At 45.8% G+C, this 17,182-nt stretch overlaps 1 protein-coding gene across 1 annotated transcript in view; it reads left to right on the top strand.

Moving 5' to 3' along the window:
* The first annotated feature begins 453 nt into the window (after positions 1-453).
* Positions 454-17,182, top strand: part of LOC137324764 (serine/threonine-protein kinase PAK 5-like) — a 104,004-nt gene continuing 87,275 nt past the window's right edge. Inside the window, exon 1 of the mRNA XM_067989444.1 lies at positions 454-674. Coding sequence (XP_067845545.1) covers positions 471-674 — 204 coding nt within the window. The 5' untranslated portion in view covers positions 454-470. The remainder of the gene's footprint in view (positions 675-17,182) is intronic.

The raw sequence follows: 17,182 nt of genomic DNA, 5'->3' as shown, positions 1-17,182 counted from the left end.
ACCGCAACTTCAAGTGCATTTTGGGCGCAATTTCCCGATTGTGCGGAAACTGTAGAACTGTAAGAAAGTAATGTTGGTACATAGAAATTATGAAGTTGGAGAAAAACAAAACCATAGTGCTAAGCTTATGAATACAGGATTAATTTCTTAAAATGATTTGCTTTAAAGTTGCCTCAGTTAATACTTTCTACACCTACCTACAAATTTGAGGGGGGGGGGCAAAGATTTTGTTCTCATCATAATGCACATATTACGTGTATATTTTATATTTTGATAGTTATTTATTCAATTCGGATTGTGCCATTTTAGAATTTAGAGCATCCTAAAAATTTCCCCAGATTCTCTGGTTTTGCAAATAACATGACACACATCACTTTTGTTTCTCCTCTTTTTCATGTTAAAAAGATTGACAAACACTTCACCATATCTTGTCCTCTAATATTGTTGCAGGTCTATTAGGATTTTCCAGTATGTTTGGAAAGAAGAAGAAACGTCTCGAAATCTCTGCACCTTCTAACTTTGAACATCGGGTTCATACTGGATTTGACCACCATGAACAGAAATTTACAGGACTTCCTCAACAATGGCAAAGCTTGCTTGCAGACACAGCAAATAGACCTAAACCTATGGTTGATCCATCCTGTATCACACCTATACAATTAGCTCCTATGAAGGTACAGGTTCAGTTCTTTTCATCTCTGTGCTGTACTTTCTGATTTGCATTGTAGTTTGCATTTAATTTTATTAGACTGAAACGTCAAGTGCCATTATCTATAATGTAACCACAGGACAATTGCAACTTGGGGATAGAATTTGTGACGAGCAGTATGTAAATAGTACATCCAAATGTAACCATTACCCAATCAAAACCTATGATTTTTGCCACATGACTGTGTAACAGTCAGTTTTTCTGTACTTCATCCAAAACAGAAGCACTGAAGGACACTGCACTGAAAATGTGGGATCTCTGATACTGTGCTACATGCTGACAGTTCTTTTGCTACAAGGTAGATTAAGGTAGTTGGTGAGAAATGGTGGTTTCAGAGCTCCTGATGCAAGGCTGAGGGCAATGGGGTTGGAGGTTTATTTAGTTAGGGTATTGGACTTGTGTGAAAATGATTGCTGTGCTTTGGCTGTGTCTTGCACTTAACTGAAAGTGTCTTTTGTTGAATACTGTTTGGGCAGACATGTCTTCCAACTCTTGGTTGGTGTTATCTTCTGCAGTTGGTTAACATTGGTGTTGTCTGCAGCCTGCTCCATGGTATAGTCTCTTTGCAGAGTGAAGTTGTGTAAAACACAACAGATGGCAATAATTTTCACCTTTGAAAGGCTATGCTGCAGTACTTCTTGATTAGTCCATGCATCAGAATCTTTGCTTAAGAACGCTGATGTTCAAAGTCTTACTATTATCTTGCAACTCATTATGTTGATCTTCAACACATAGGTTCCTCAATAGGATGAGTATCTGTGCCTGCAGTGGATAGCTTTGGTTATTATGCATGGATAGCAACCATCCATTCAGTTTTCCTGGCCTTTCAAGTGATATTGGAACCATGGATTGCTGCAAAGTTAATGTATCATGACAACTGCCAGAGTAGTTCATGGTTCAATATCTATGGTCACAGAGCAGATACACATTGATGGGTGTTCATGAAAGGGGTGGCATTGGGCATATGTCTAGCTACAAATGTCTAGGTCTAAACACATTTGGCAGCATAACAGCGGGTTCTCATTAATCTCTTGAGATGTAAACGCTCCATATTTCCTGTGAACCTCCTCTGCCAGAGCCTGCAAATAGAGAGGGATGCACAGAGGTCTTCTCAACGCACCATACAATGACCGTTCCCTGGAGAAACAGGCATAGAAAGCAGATGCAGTCCAACTTTAAGAAACTCTCAGTGAGGCTCACTAACTTTCTCAAACAACAGCAATATAACACTGAAGCGTAAGTGACAAACAGCTACACAGAAATCAGCAAATTAGCAATATGCCTTTACCAGCAAAGACCCAACTCGAGGGAAGATGCTTCTCATACAGTGCCCTTTATATGGGGGCAGAGTCTGGAGTGCTGCTCCAAACACCTTTGGGGCCAAGCTCCCATTTACATTTTTTCAAAATTTGAATCAGCCTGTTGTACAACAGGGGTGCAGGTTCTGAGTGTCACAACAGCCTGTATGATGTATTATAGCATGCTGTGCACACAGGCTGCTGAGCAGGCCCAGCCTTCAGCATGATGTGTAGGTATCCAATTCATAGTAGCACTATAGGTACCAAAGTTTGCATTATAGGTCTTAATAAACTTAGCAAAATAGCTAAACAGTCAACCTTTTAAAGCATTTAATAAAATGATCATACACTACTGATTGTATTGTGATGGGCTGAGGTTATGACTATTGCAATGTGTGTGAATTTAAAATTAACAATGGAAAAGGGATAGAAAAAGGCGAAAGCAGAAATAAACATCTTGTTAAATTCCCATTTGCTCTTGCAATTTAAAAAGAAAGAAGCAGCTTTTATGTAGATAGCCAGGTGATGCAGTGTTCTGGTGCTTGAGTTTGCAACACCTTGGAATGGTAGGACATAGGTTTGCGTGTGCAGTATCCACTCACGATGTACATGACATGCCACAGCTCTTGATCTCTTGACGTTGAACAGCCTCCAGGCTGAAATAGTTCAGCAGTACACTATGCGTGGTAAAATTGGCTTAGGATTTCTGTTAATTGAAATGGGTCAACATATATTTGGATTAAAATTTATATTTGTGCACTGGTTATATTGTTCATCAAATGCATAATGTTAACTATAGACATAAAAGGGAAAACTGCAAATTCTGGAAATACACAGCACAGTCCATCAGCGTCTGAAAAGAAAAGACAGGTCAATGCAAAGTACAGTATCATCATGAGCCCTAATGAAGAGTCTACATTTGAAAAGCCAAGTCATCCCATCTCCCATCAGATGCTGATTGATCTGTTAATTTCCAGCGTTTTCTTTTTAATTACTTTTTTTTAAACAAAAGTGTTTTTACAAAATATAGGCTCAATAAAAACAAAAATAATGTGGAGTTTCCTTGACTGAATTTGGTAGTCAAGTTAAGATTTGACAATGATCCACTGGAGGTTTTTTCCTTCATGGTATACAATAGATGCTACATGACTGCTGCATGAACTTCTTATACTGTGAATAAAAGAGAGAGAAAGATCCTGTAGTTGGGGTATTCAAAAGTGCTGAAACAACCTATTGCTCAAAATTCCTGAGCAACTATGAATTGGGTCACTTTAAACATGAAGGAGTCACACCTTTCATAATTTAAAACTCGTACTCTGTTCAGATTTTGTAAATCAATTTGCAGTGTAGGTGACATATGCAAATAGTTTTTGTTATATTGTCAGAAACTCAGTTTTTCTTTCTTGTTTTCTGACATTGTTCAGGTCACATAATGCATGGTAATGTATAAGCCAATTGTTTTATCCTCATTATCCACTGGTTTCCCTTCTCCTTCACTTCTCCAGTAATAGCTAGTCTCCAGTATTTTGTTGCCCTTGCACTTTAGTATTCCCAACTGTAGTGAAAAATCCTAATAATCTCCATCTTGAACATTTTAGGATGTAATACAGTCTGCTGTCATTCTTGACCTGCAAAAACTGTAACTTTGGCTTCGATTTTAACTCCCGCCTCGCCCAGCAAGAATGGTGCGGGGAGGGGGTTAAGATCAGGTCAAGTCCATTTACCCGTCTGAAGACGCACCGTTCCTGCCCGGCTACACCTTATCTTCACCCACTTTGAAGTTTGCAAAGGCTCCTGCCGCAGGCAGGTGAGGGCCTGATTTAAATTGGAAAGTCGCTGGTCAATTACGTCATAGGCACAGTGACAGCATTTTAAATTCTGGATTCAGGAGGCCATCACGAGGACAATCCCGACAGCCGAACCATGATGGGAGGGGCCAACTGGCCCTAGGAGGCCATGGTAAGTTTTAAAATGTCATGGACAGTTTTAAAATGTAACGGAATGCTGGCCCTTATATCTAGAGGCCTAGAATATAAGGGGATAGAAGTTATGATTCAGCTATACAAAGCCCTGGTTAGACCACACCTGGAGTACCGTGTTCAGTTCTGGGCACCGCACTTAGGAAGGATATATTGGCCTTGGAGGGAGCGCATTGTATGTTTACTAGAATGATACCTGAATTCCAAATGTTAACTTACGAGGAGCGATTACACAAACTAGGGTTGTATTCTCTGGAATTTAGAAGATTACGGGGTGATTTGATCAAAGTTTTCAAGATTTTAAGGGGAACTGATAGGGTAGTTAGAGAAAAACTATTTCCGCTGGTTAGGGGACATAACCTAAAAATTAGAGCCAGGACTTACAGGAGTGAAGTTAGGAAACACTTCTACATGCAAAGGGTGGAAGAAGTTCGGAACTCTCTTCGCAAATGGCAGTTGATGCTAGCTCAATTGTTAATTTTAAATCTGAGATTGTTAGATTTTTGTTAACCAACGGTATTAAAGGATATGGGGCTAAGGCAGGTATATGGAGATAGGTCACAGATCAACAATGACCTCATTGAATGGCGGAACAGGCTCGAGAGGCTAAATGGCCTACTTCTGTACCTATCTTCCTATGTTCCTATAATTACTTTTTTGTGAAATCTTTGTGGGCCAGGAGGAGCAGGAATACTCTCCCTCGGCCCCTCAAGGAGTCCTTGGGTCTCCCCATCCCCGCCCCTGCCTCTCCCTCTCGGCGCTGGCATCAGCTGCCAAAGCCCTTACCCAGCACTAACTTTATGCCGAGGACCGTTCCCTTAGGTCCCCAGCGTCCTAAGGCTCCCAACCCGATTTCCCGCTCCCGCCCGCCGGCCCTGATGCCAGTCCTGCTGGCTTCGGAAGGGAGACTGTCTTGGATTATTTAAATGAGGCCCGGAAATTAAAATGGCCCAGGCTTCATGCTGAGCTCCCCGTGGAGGTTTCCCTCCCACCTGCACCCCCACCTGTCCCAATGTGCCCCCCAATTAAAATCGAGGCCTTTGTCTCTGAAGTAATCTCATTCGTACAGCTAACCCTAAATTCCTCATCCATAAATTGTTCACTATCTGGAGAAATGACAATCTGTGATTGCTCAGCAATTTATTTTTAAGTAAGGAAAACGTGGTACCAGCTTTATAATTGCTGTTGAACTGGTGTTGTTTGGAGATTGAAACTGAAGTTGTTTCACTATTACTCTCAGTTTGGCTGTAAGTGTATGCAGATTATCCCACCTGTTGAGCTTCAAGGTGCAATTGTTTGTTGATTCACTGCTGATACTTAATCAGTACCCTAAACCTGTCCTCAGTCTTTAATCTACCTATATTGATGGGTTTTACTCCTAAAGTATGGACAAGCACAAATTATTTACAGTCGAAAAAGAGGATAGCATGCCAGAAATCCCAAGAAAACTTATATTGAATCAGGGACAGGGACTCGATAAAATTAACATAAGTAAAGCAACAGTAATGAAGAAAATAATAGCACTAAAGAGTGACAAATCCCCAGGACCAGATGGTTTCCATCCCAGGGTTTTAAAGGAAGTAGGTGAGCACATTGCGGATGCCCTAACTATAATCTTTCAAAGTTCTCTAGATTCAGGAACTGTCCCTCTAGATTGGAAAATTGCACATGTCACTCCGCTTTTTAAGAAAGGAGAGAGAGGGAAACCGGAGAATTATAGACCAGTTAGCCTAACATCTGTTGTGGGGAAAATGCTGGTCTATAATTAAGGATAGGGTGACTGAACACCTCGAGAATTTACAGTTAATCAAAGAGAGCCAGCATGGATTTGTGAAAGGTAGGTCGTGCGTGACAAACCTGATTGAATTTTTTGAAGAGGTGACTAAAGTAGTGGACAGGGGAATGTCAATGGATGTTATTTATATGGACTTCCAGAAGGCATTTGGTAAGGTCCCACATAAGAGACTGTTAGCTAAGATAGAAGCCCTTGGAATCGAGGGAAAAGTACGGACTTGGTTTGGAAGTTGGCTGAGCGAAAGGCGACAGAGAGTAGGGATAATGGGTAGGTACTCACATTGGCAGGATGTGACTAGTGGAGTCCCACAGGGATCTGTCTTGGGGCCTCAATTATTCACAATATTTATTAACGACTTAGTCTCATATCTAAGTTTACTGATGACACAAAGATTGGTGGCATTGTAAGCAGTGTAGATGAAAACATAAAATTACAAAGCGATATTGATAGATTAGGTGAATGGGCAAAACTGTGGCAAATGGAATTCAATGTAGACAAATGTGAGGTCATCCACTTTGGATCAAAAAAGGATAGAACAGGGTACTTTCTAAATGGTAAAAAGTTAAAAACAGTGGATGTCCAAAGGGACTTAGGGGTTCAGGTACATAGATCATTGAAGTGTCATGAACAGGTGCAGAAAATAATCAAGAAGGCTAATGGAATGCTGGCCTTTACATCTAGAGGACTAGAGTACAAGGGGGCAGAAGTTATGCTGCAGCTGTACAAAACCCTGGTTAGACCGCACCTGGAGTACTGTGAGCAGTTCTGGGCAGGACATATTGGCCTTGGAGGGAGTGCAGCGTAGGTTTACTAGAATGATACCCGGACTTCAAGGGTTAAGTTACGAGGAGAGATTACACAAATTGGGGTTGTATTCTCTAGAGTTTAGAAGGTTAAGGGGTGATCTGATCGAAGTTTATAAGATATTAAGGGGAACAGATAGGGTGGATAGAGAGAAACTATTTCCGCTGGTTGGGGATTTTTGGAGTAGGGGGCACAGTCTAAAAAGTAGAGCCAGACCTTTCAGGAGCGAGATTAGAAAACATTTCTACACATAAAGGGTGGTAGAAGTTTGGAACTCTCTTCCGCAAACAGCAATTGATACTAGCTCAATTGCTAAATTTAAATCTGAGCTAGACAGCTTTTTGGCAACCAAAGGTATTAAGGGATATGGGCCAAAGGCAGGTATATGGGGCTCGAATTTAGCAGGCCTGCGGGTTCCCAGCGGGTGGTCCTCCGGGAGCGTCGAAAACGCGGACGGGTAATTGTTCGCGTCCCCCACGCGATCGCGGGATAATTGGACCCATTAAGGCCTGCTTCCGGGTTCTGCGCTCCCCAGCTGCGTGCCGGCCGGCTGCGCATGCGCAGTACCGTCGACGCGATGTAGGAGCTCCAGTTAAAGGGGCAGTCTCCCAAAGCCCCTCCTGCTGCAAGCAAGAGGTCTGGGAGAATGGCTCAACCAAGGGGAAAGGCTGCGCCCCGTTTTTCAGATCTGGCACTGCAGCTGATGCTGGAGGGCGTGAGGAGGAGGAGGGAAACACTCTTCCCTGAGGATGGGCGCAAGTTCCCTGCCGCCGCAACCAGGAAGGCATGGGCAGAGGTGGCGGCGGAGGTGAGCAGCAGGGGCAACACCCCAAGGACTTGGGAGCAGTGCCGCAAGCGCTTCAATGACCTGACTAGGTCTGGCAAGGTGAGTACACCAACGCACCCTCCCACATCCCGTCCCCACCATCACGCCAAGCAGATCACAACCCCCTCCTGCACAGCCACCACTGCGCTCCATCAGCAATCCTCACAGCCACTCATTCACCATCCTCGCCGTGCACGCAAGTACCCACCGTCCCTGACCCCACCCGAACACTACCACACACCCCAATCCCCATGCAATGGGATGGGCACGTGGCCCACACTTCCTCCCATCCGTTCCGCGCCACGCTCAACCCAACCACACCGATGCTCGATGCGTCTCACGATGCAAGACGCACCCACTCACACATCTGTGTTTTGCCTTCACAGGAGAAGAGGAGCAAGAACAACCGCGAAAGGGCACGCACCGGAGGTGGGCCGCCGCAAGTGGTGGAGCTCACCGACGCAGAGGTGGAGGCGCTCGACCTCGCCCGCACGCGACATTGCCTGTCGGTGGCCGATGGCGAGTGTGTCGCTGCCGAAATGGGCGGTAAGGGAAAGCTGACACTCAACACCCATGATCGCGAGTGACCGTATCATCACCTGCCATCAGGCGCACTGTCAAGTTGGTCCACATGCCTCAAAGTGCCCTCTGTTCTCTTGCAGGTGCGTCTTTGGATCAAGCGAGCATGGAGGGCGATTCCTCAGAGGACATGGCGGTCTCTGAGGGTGCATCGTCACATCAGAGCCAACCATCCACCAGCGCAGAGACACGCACCTCGGTGGGTCCCCCTCGCCAACTAGTTGGGGTAGCACTTGGTGAGTCACTGCGCACGAGTGAGCATGAGCAGACCCTGGTGGCAGGGGCAGCCGCGGAGGGTCCGCGACGGAGGGAGCACTCATCTCCAGGCTCTGCTCAGCCGGACCCAGATGCTGAACCCAGGGGGCCACCAGAGAAAAGGAGAGTCGTCGAGGGCCACCAGCTAATTGCTGAGGTGCTGGCAGAGGTGCCGCGCGCATTGTCCACAATAGCGCAGGCGATGGAGGAGTCCACCTCCTGCATGTGGGCATTGGTGGCGCAGGCACAGGAGGGTACCGGCGACACAGTGTCGCGGGTAGGTGCGGGACTGTCTGCGGTGGAGGACAGGCTGGCCTCCCTCGAGCGTCACGCACAGCTCCACTTCGAGTCCTTGCAGGCCCTCACAACGTCTGTACGGATTCAGGGTGAGCAACATTCCGACGCCACCAACAGGCTGAGGGATACACTAGGGGTGGCCTTGCAAGGCCTCACACATGCCATCCAAACTGCCGTCCAGCAGGGTGGAAGGGGTGATGTGGGCCGAGGCCAAGAGAGGGATGATGGTGACCGGGGACATGGAAGCGGGGACGCCTCTCAAGGCGTCCCCACGTCCCACCCGTCGCCCACCTCTCAACCAGCACCCGCAATGGTGCCTCCTCTCCAGGTGGCCGAGTCTGCCCCTGCCCCGGTGCAGGAGGAGCAGTCTGTGGAGGTGCCCTCACGGGCACCGAAACCCAGGGGCCGTCCGCCAAAAGCATCTACCCGGTCAAGGCAAGAAGACGAGCAACCTGCCACTACCTCTGCTGGAGCCACAGGGGTAGCACCACGTAGGGGTTCCCGGAGAAGAATTCCAAAGGCCTTATAATCACAAAGGGAATACACCAGGGTGTTTATTATTTTGTACTTTGTTTCTTAAATGATGTCACATTCCACATATTAAATAGTCTATTCTCACCACTCCTGCCACCTCTCGTCCATTCTTCCGCGGCTTGTGCAGTAGTTGCGTTCCGTGGAGGCCATCATGACGGCGAACACCTGCTGCCACCCATTGGGCACACTGCTGTGGGTGCAGGATTACTGGCAGCACTCTTCAGTGGAGGGGGCTGGTATGGCCGCTCGCATGTGCAGGTGAGGAGATGCGAGCGCCTCGCAGTGTCTGACTCTAGGAGAACCGTTGACGTATGAGTGCGTCCCTGGCCCGGCGACCATCCCGGTGAGTCGCGGCTCGGCGCATGGGTCGTCCATCATCCTCGGGCGCGTCCTCCTCCTCCTCCTCCGCCTCCTCCTCCTCCTCCTCCTCCTCCTCCTCCTCCTCGCCCTCGCCTTCCTCAATGTGGGTGGCGGGTGTGGATGGGGCCTCCTCCAGCGGCACCCCTCTCTGTTGGGCCATGTTGTGCAGGGCACAGCAGACAACTATGATTCGTCCCACTCTGAATGGTGTGTATTGGAGCGCTCCCCCAGAACGATCAAGGCACCTGAAGCGCATCTTGAGAAGCCCTATGGTCTGCTCAATTGTAGACCTGGTAGCAGTGTGGCTGTCATTGTACCGACGCTCCGGCTCGGTGATGGGGTTCCTCAGAGGTGTCATGAGCCACGTGTGGAGGGGATACCCCTTGTCGCCGAGGAGCCAGCCGTTGCCGGCGTTGGGTGCCTGCAGGATGGGCGGGACGGCGGACTCCCTGAGGACGAAGGCATCGTGGCAGCTGCCGGGGTATCTGGCGCACACGTGTAGGAATCTCTGGCGGTGGTCACAGATGAGCTGGGCGTTCATGGAGTGATACCCCTTCCTGTTGATGAACAGCCCTGGCTCATGCGGAGGTGCCCGTATTGCGATGTGGGTGCAGTCGATTACACCCTGCACCCGTGGGAAGCCGGCCATGGCATGGAATCCAACCGCCCTCTCCATCTGGCTGCGCTCGTCCATGGCGAAGTTGATGTAGTGGGAGGCCCTGCGGAACAACCCATCGGTGACCTGCCTTATGCACTTGTGTGCAGAGGACTGACAGACCCCGGTGATGTCCCCGGTGGCACCCTGGAAGGAACCAGATGCGAAGAAGTTGAGGGCAGTGGTGACTTTGACGGCGACAGGTAAGAAGATGCTGCTTGGTCCATCAGGGAGCAGCTCGTCGTTAAGGAGGCTGCAGATGTCGGCGACTACCTGGCGATTGACTCTGAGCCTCCGTATGCACTGCTCCTCGGAGAGGTCCATGAAGCTGAGCCTCGCTCTGTACACCCTGTGCGGAGGGTAGTGCCTCCTGCGACGCATCTCTCTCTGCGGTTGCCCTCCCTCCTGCTGTGCAGGTGGGTGTGCCGCAGCACCGTGTTGGGGGGCCCCACCTCTCCGAGGCGGACGGCGTGGACTGTGAGGCTGCTGGGGCTGGTCATCCTGTTCGTCCTCCGACGATGTCAACGCACCACCCATCTGGCAGGTGTTGGTGTGAGGGGTTGTGCAGGGTAGGTGGGTGGGTCCTCGGACTGGGGCTGCGGTTTCGTGTCGGTCTGTCCTCTGGCTTGGCGGGGGTTGGTGGAGGGCAGGGGTTGCCCTATGTGACGCGGTGGCCTCCTGCGTGGGTGAGGGCGCTCCCCCGTGGAGCGCACCTTGGCACCTGGCACAGGCTGCTGGCTGCAACACGCCTGGTTTGAAGGGTCCTGTTTCCCCCAGTGTGGGAAACTGACTGCTTTGACCGTAAAATCCCACACTTCCTCTTTTGACAGCTGCTTCAGCTCATTAACTGACCACAACGAGCAAGTTAAGTGCTCTCAAGTGGAACCCCGCTGGCTTTAATTGCCTGCGGGATTCCCACCAGCGGGGCTTGCGCGCGCAGCCCCGCACGTCAGCGCGGTACCCGGAAGTGGCCGGGATTTCGTCCGAATCCGGTCACGTGATCGGAGATCGGGATTTTCGGGGCCCCCCCGCTGGAAACCCGCCGGAAACCCGACCCTAAAATCGAGCCCATGGAGTTGGATCACAGATCAGCCATGATCTTATCAAATGGCGGAGCAGGCACGAGGGGCTGAATGGCCTACTCCTGTTCCTATGTTCTTATGTTCCTAAATGTTCCATTGCCAGCAAAGTTTATGAAAACTCGTGTGATTATTTTGACCAGTGAATCGAGCACTAAATTTCCTCCATTTTTGTTATGTGGCAAGTCATGATAGCATTATTGTGTTGGTTGAGTAGAAAACGCTATTTGATTGAATATATCCCCACCAACCGCTGAATAAATGAGAAATGTAGTGCACTACATTGCTGGAATGGCTTCTTGTCTACCAAGTTTCAAAGAGGAAAGTGCATACTGTAGATGACAGGCAACCAGATTAACGTCATTCTTGCTTCTAGTCATGACCAATGAGTGCTAATTAGATTGCCCAATTTTATTGCCTTAGGCCACACATCTATCAGGTTACATAACTATTTATTAAGTAATTTATCTTGAATGAAATGGAAATCAATTTGTAAATCCAAAAAGATTTTTTGATGGTAATGGGACGATGAAAAATTAGCAATTAGTGATACTGGTACTGAACAGACCAAATATTGCAGAATTATTGGGAGTAACAATCTCAAAGATTGGAAAACACATTACTTTTTGTGTATAACATGGCAAACAAATGATTGATGATGTTTTAAGTGTATGGTGAGGGTTTTCTGAGCCAGAATTTGTTGCAGGTTTAGGGGGGGAGTAAGATTAATAAATTTTGAGGTTGATTTGTCAACTGAGCAGTCAATAAAAATGAAACCTGTTCAGGAAGGCTTTAACAATGATTCTTCAAGATTGCTTTGCTCAACAGATATGATAGCATTCCAAAATTTGTAAAGTAGCTGACAAATGCACTAATCATTGTAAACATACTAATTTTTTAGTAAGTGCTTCAAATCTTTCTGCATAAGTTACATCTATTAATTAAGGGTGAAAGGCATAGTTACATCTTACATTCTCGCTATCAAAGCCAATTATCATTTTATTTTTTTTTCCCCAGAGTGCTAAGTTGGACTACTAATTGCTTATTCTTCTTTGGTATAAAATGTATTGAGACATCTTCTGCACATGAATGCTACAGAATGTATATTCTTTACATCAACACTATGCATTAAAATGTTACATTATTTATGTCTATTTCAATATTTTTATGATATAAGAAAGCCTACGGTCATTATTATTTACATTATATTACTTCATTCAGCTATGGTACATGCATACATTAGGTCTGCTGTGTAATTTTTTTAATTCATTCTTGGGATGTGTGTATTGCTGGCAAGACCAGTATTTATTGCCTATCCCTGGTTGCCTTTGAGAAGGTAGTGGTAGGCCTTCTTGAATTGCTGCAGTCCGTGTAGTGAAGGTGCTCCCACAATGCTGCTAGGTAGGGAGTTCCAGGATTTTGACCAAGTGACAATGAAGAAATGGCAATATATGCCCAAGTCAGGATGTTGTGTGACTTCGAGAGGAATTTGGAGGTGATGATGTTCTCATGCACCTGCTGCCCTTGTCCTTCTAGGTGGTGGAGGTCAAGGGTTTGGGAGGTGCTGCCGAAGAAGCCTTGGCGAGTTGCAGCAGTGCACCTTGCGGATGACGGAGAGAGTGGATGTTTAAGCCAGTGGATGGGCTGCTGATCAAATGGACTACTTTGTCCTGGATAGTGTTGAGCTTCTTGAGTGTTGTTGGAGCTGCTCCCATCCAGGCAATTGGAGAGTATTCCATCACATTCTTGACATGTGCCTTGTAGGTGGTAGAGAAGTTTGGGAAGCCAGGAGGTGAGCCATTTGCCATAGAATATCCAGCCTCTAATGGATACAGCATTTATGTGGCTGGTCCAGTTAAGTTTCTGGTCAATGTTGACCCCCAGGATGTTGTTGGTGGACTCGGCGATGGTAATGCCGTTGAATGTCAAGGGGAGATGGTCATGCCTGGCACTTGTGTGGCGTGAATGTTACTTGCCACTTACCAGCCCAAGCCTGGATGTTGTCCAGGTCTTTCTGCATGGACTGCTTCATTACCTCAGGCTACTGAGCTGAACTCTGTACAATCATCAGCAAACAGCCCCACTTCTGACCTTGTGATGGAGGGGAGGTCATGATGAAGCAGCTGAAGAGAATTGGGCCCAGGACGATGCCCTGAGGAACTCCTACAGCGATATCCTGGGGCTGAGATAATGGCTCATTTGCTATAACTTCATAAGCAAAACCTTTAGGGTTCGGTTTTCACAGATAAAAGGCCCAAATTGTAAAATGTGGTCCCAAAACACGGGGAAAATCCTGGGATCTTATATCATGAAACATAACTTATTTAGTCACTCGCCTAGTATGACCCGCCCAGGTTGGACCATATGTGTGTGATATAGAGCGTGATTTTAAACCCCAAGAATGAGTGGGTTGGGGCCAGGTGGGAGTTGAAAATAGTTGTTTTTTTGGGTCGCAACCGCAAAATTTTCAGACTTTGCATTCCCAGTGGGAAGCATGTACTTTTACGCGGCGACGTTAAACCTGGAAATAAAGCCGGGTTGCGGTTGCGACCCAAAAAATAACTATTTTCAACTCCCACCTGCCCCCTACCCACCCGTTCTTGGGGTTTAGAATCACCCCCATGGTGTTAGCTGTCAATAAACAGCTGCACATTGACTGAGTAGAATGCCTCCTTGTTCATGTAGCCCATTGTAACGTGCCAAGAGGCCCGGAGTCCCAGTAGCCAGCAAGTGTCTGGCAGAGAAAGAAATTAATATGGCTGCTATTAAGTGTCAGCTCCCGGCAAGAGAAGCTGCCTGATCATTAATGAGCATTTTAAATGGGAGATTAGTACACTACACATGCTGCAAACAGGAAAATTGCAGGCTCCTCTTTTAGGTAGAATTCATGAAGGTTGAAGGTGACTATTGCATAAAAAAAATTGTTTGTGTAAAATTAGAGCAAAATTCCTTCCTTCCTGATCAGATTGTTAAAAGGGAAGAAATTATAACTGGAGACCAAAGTATGCCTGCTGTTTGTAGATCAAGTGCTTTTGTTTCACATGTCTGTCATGTCACAAAAATGTGTCTTTGGATGTTAATTCCAAAATCAGTATTAGAGATAAACTGCATTGCATGTTACCAGGATAGAAAATGAAGATTTTCGTGAAGAGTGTTGCAACTGATAATTGCTGCAGTATGGTGTATGAAGTGAAGTATTAGCCAGAAAACATCAAGGTGTTCATGTGGGCAGTAGTGGAAAATATACAGAGGAAGCATTTGATAGGGAACTTTGTTGTATTTTAGATATCTTTGCAATCCTGGGGGAAATTTCAAAGCTTGCTCTCCACTGTTTCATGGGACATAAATAGTGTCACACAGAATATGAATTGTGTTTTCATCTGTGAAAACTTTTGATCATATTAAATCACATCTGTCACAATGCTTTCTTTTTCTTCAACTCCGAATATAATTTGAGACTTCCATCACATCAACATGACTAGCTTCTGCAATTACAAATGAATGTTGTATTAATAGTTTAAACAAAGCTCATTTAAAATGTCTCAAAATTGTCTGGGTGTCATAATCATTTAATACTTCCCTAATAGTAATTGGGTATAGTCCAGGTTGATCGGTGTCCAGTAATTCCTTTGTATGTCAAGTCCTTGTACGCTATGTTTCTGCTGTACAAACATACGCACGTTCTATAAGGATGTAATTCTGCCATTGTTTTTTGCTGTGGAGATGCCGGTGATGGACTGGGGTTGACAATTGTAAACAATTTTACAACACCAAGTTATAGTCCAGCAATTTTATTTTAAATTCATAAGCTTTCGGAGGCTTCCCCCTTCGTCAGGTTCACCTGACGAAGGGGGAAGCCTCCGAAAGCTTGTGAATTTAAAATAAAATTGCTGGACTATAACTTGGTGTTGTAAAATTGTTTACAATTGTTTTTTGCAAGGAGGAAAGAAATGAAGTAAGACTGCCCTCTAGAGGACTCCAGTTTAGTTCATCCTACCAAGTTCTTTTAAAGTAGTGCTGATCAGTTTAACTGTCTATAATTTTTAAAAATCCTCTCTCTGCTCAATCACTGATCACTTATGTCTCTTTTCTCATCTGACGATTGATATATTGACTCTCCACTCCCTAGCACATGAATGTCAAAATTCTTATCTTCTATAAGTCCATCTGTGGACTTGTTCCATTCTGATTATCCAAACTTCTCCAGCCATGTTCTAACTTGCACCCGCTGCTCTTCCAAATCTAGCCTACAGTGCTCCCTCCTTCCTCTGTTCCACCATCAGTGGCAGAGCCTTCAGTCATCATGCCCCAGGACTCCCTTCTCAAACCTCTTCACCTTGCCTACACATCTTTCCCTACTTTCAAAAGCCTCCTCAAAACGTATCTTTTCAATTACATTTTCTGTCACAACTCCAACCCTCTTTCCAAGCTCCTGCTTGTGTCTGGTTTCTTTTTTGGTTAAGTAAATGGTCAAGATAGTCAATGAGGATAACCTCCTGACTTCCAAAAGCATCCACAATTTCAGCCTCAGCTTTATGGAAATCTGAATCCACGTAGTTCAAGAATACATCCCGTAGATGTACGGTAGCATGAGAAGGCACAATGATGATGGGAAAATTGCCACTCAGTGCCAATCTTATTTTTGGTATGACACCATAGCTGCTTCTAATGGAGCACTAACTAGCCACTGTGGGCTATCTATGGCCACATTTATTTCCACTATATCCTTTGAACTTTGCAAGCCTGATTTGCATTTTTCACAGACGTTTCCATGGTAAGTCCACACAACACTTGGTCAGATCCTTGAGAGATGGTTTTCCAGGATATACCCAGTGTATATCCTTCATTCTCACCCATCTTTAAATTTGGAACTAAATACTATCCTGGATGTTAGTTATGCAGCCGTTTCAACACTTGTAAAAGTGTTATTATGCCACGTACCTATATTTAGAACAGTCTTAACCCAATGTGCATTGTCAGGTTAAGTGTAGCATAGGTTTAACAGAAACACCACCCTCATTCTTCTCCTGTTTATGTAAATAGGAATAGCACTTCCTAAACCATAGGCCACACAACTTTGTATTGGACTACTCATACCATTGGAGGTTTCATTCAAAACGTTGTCCATTACTCCTTGTAGCACCTAATAGTTGGTTATTTTCCCTTTATTCTTTGTTAAATAGAGGGATTTAGTAGACCTGTTCTTGGTCACCACTGTTCCCCCCCCCCCCCCCCCCACCGCCTCCTGTGAGTAAACTTAACAAAATAATGTACCCTGTCACTGTACTAATTGCAGAATTCTCTTAAATATTGTGAAACCGTGCAATTGGGTAATTTTACCTAATTTAAATTACTGACTTTGTAACGTATAGTATCATAGAATGGTTACAGCACAGAAGAAGGCTGATCGGCCCGTTGAGCCCGTGCTGGCTCTCTGCAAGAGCAATCCAGTTAGTCCCTTTCCCCGTAGCCCTGCAAATTTTTTTCCCTTCAAGTACTTATCCAATTCCCTTTTGAAAGCCACGATTGAATCTGTCTCCACCACCCTCTCAGGCAGTGCATTCCAGATCATAACCACTCGCTGCGTAAAAAAGTTTTTTCTCATGTCGCCTTTGGTTCTTTTGTCAATCACCTTAAATCTGTGTCCTCTTGTTCTCGACCCTTCTGCCAATGGGAACAGTATGTTTCAGTGTATCTGGACTTTACATTAGGGAATGTAGCTACATATTCAAAATTGATAAAAATAATTATTTCAGGGGGCATATTTGAAATGTCCTGAGTTACATTATAGGCCATTTTTATATGCTGATGCGCTGTTACTAAGGATCAGTTTTCTTTTTAAATTGGTCGGAGATATTAAGGGTTTAGCTGTAATGTGGAGGGGAGTTATCAACAGTTGTCGGGGGTGCTGGGTTTGTAGCACTATGAGTGGTTCTGATGTATGGCCATTCTGTAGAGGGACAACCTGGATTTTGGTAGCATTGGAAGGTGGAATTTTGAGTTTACTTTCCT

The sequence above is a fragment of the Heptranchias perlo genome, chromosome 8 (assembly GCF_035084215.1).
Source record: "Heptranchias perlo isolate sHepPer1 chromosome 8, sHepPer1.hap1, whole genome shotgun sequence".
Classification (NCBI taxonomy): Eukaryota; Metazoa; Chordata; class Chondrichthyes; order Hexanchiformes; family Hexanchidae; genus Heptranchias; species Heptranchias perlo.
This window is presented reverse-complemented; position numbering and strand designations above follow the sequence as displayed.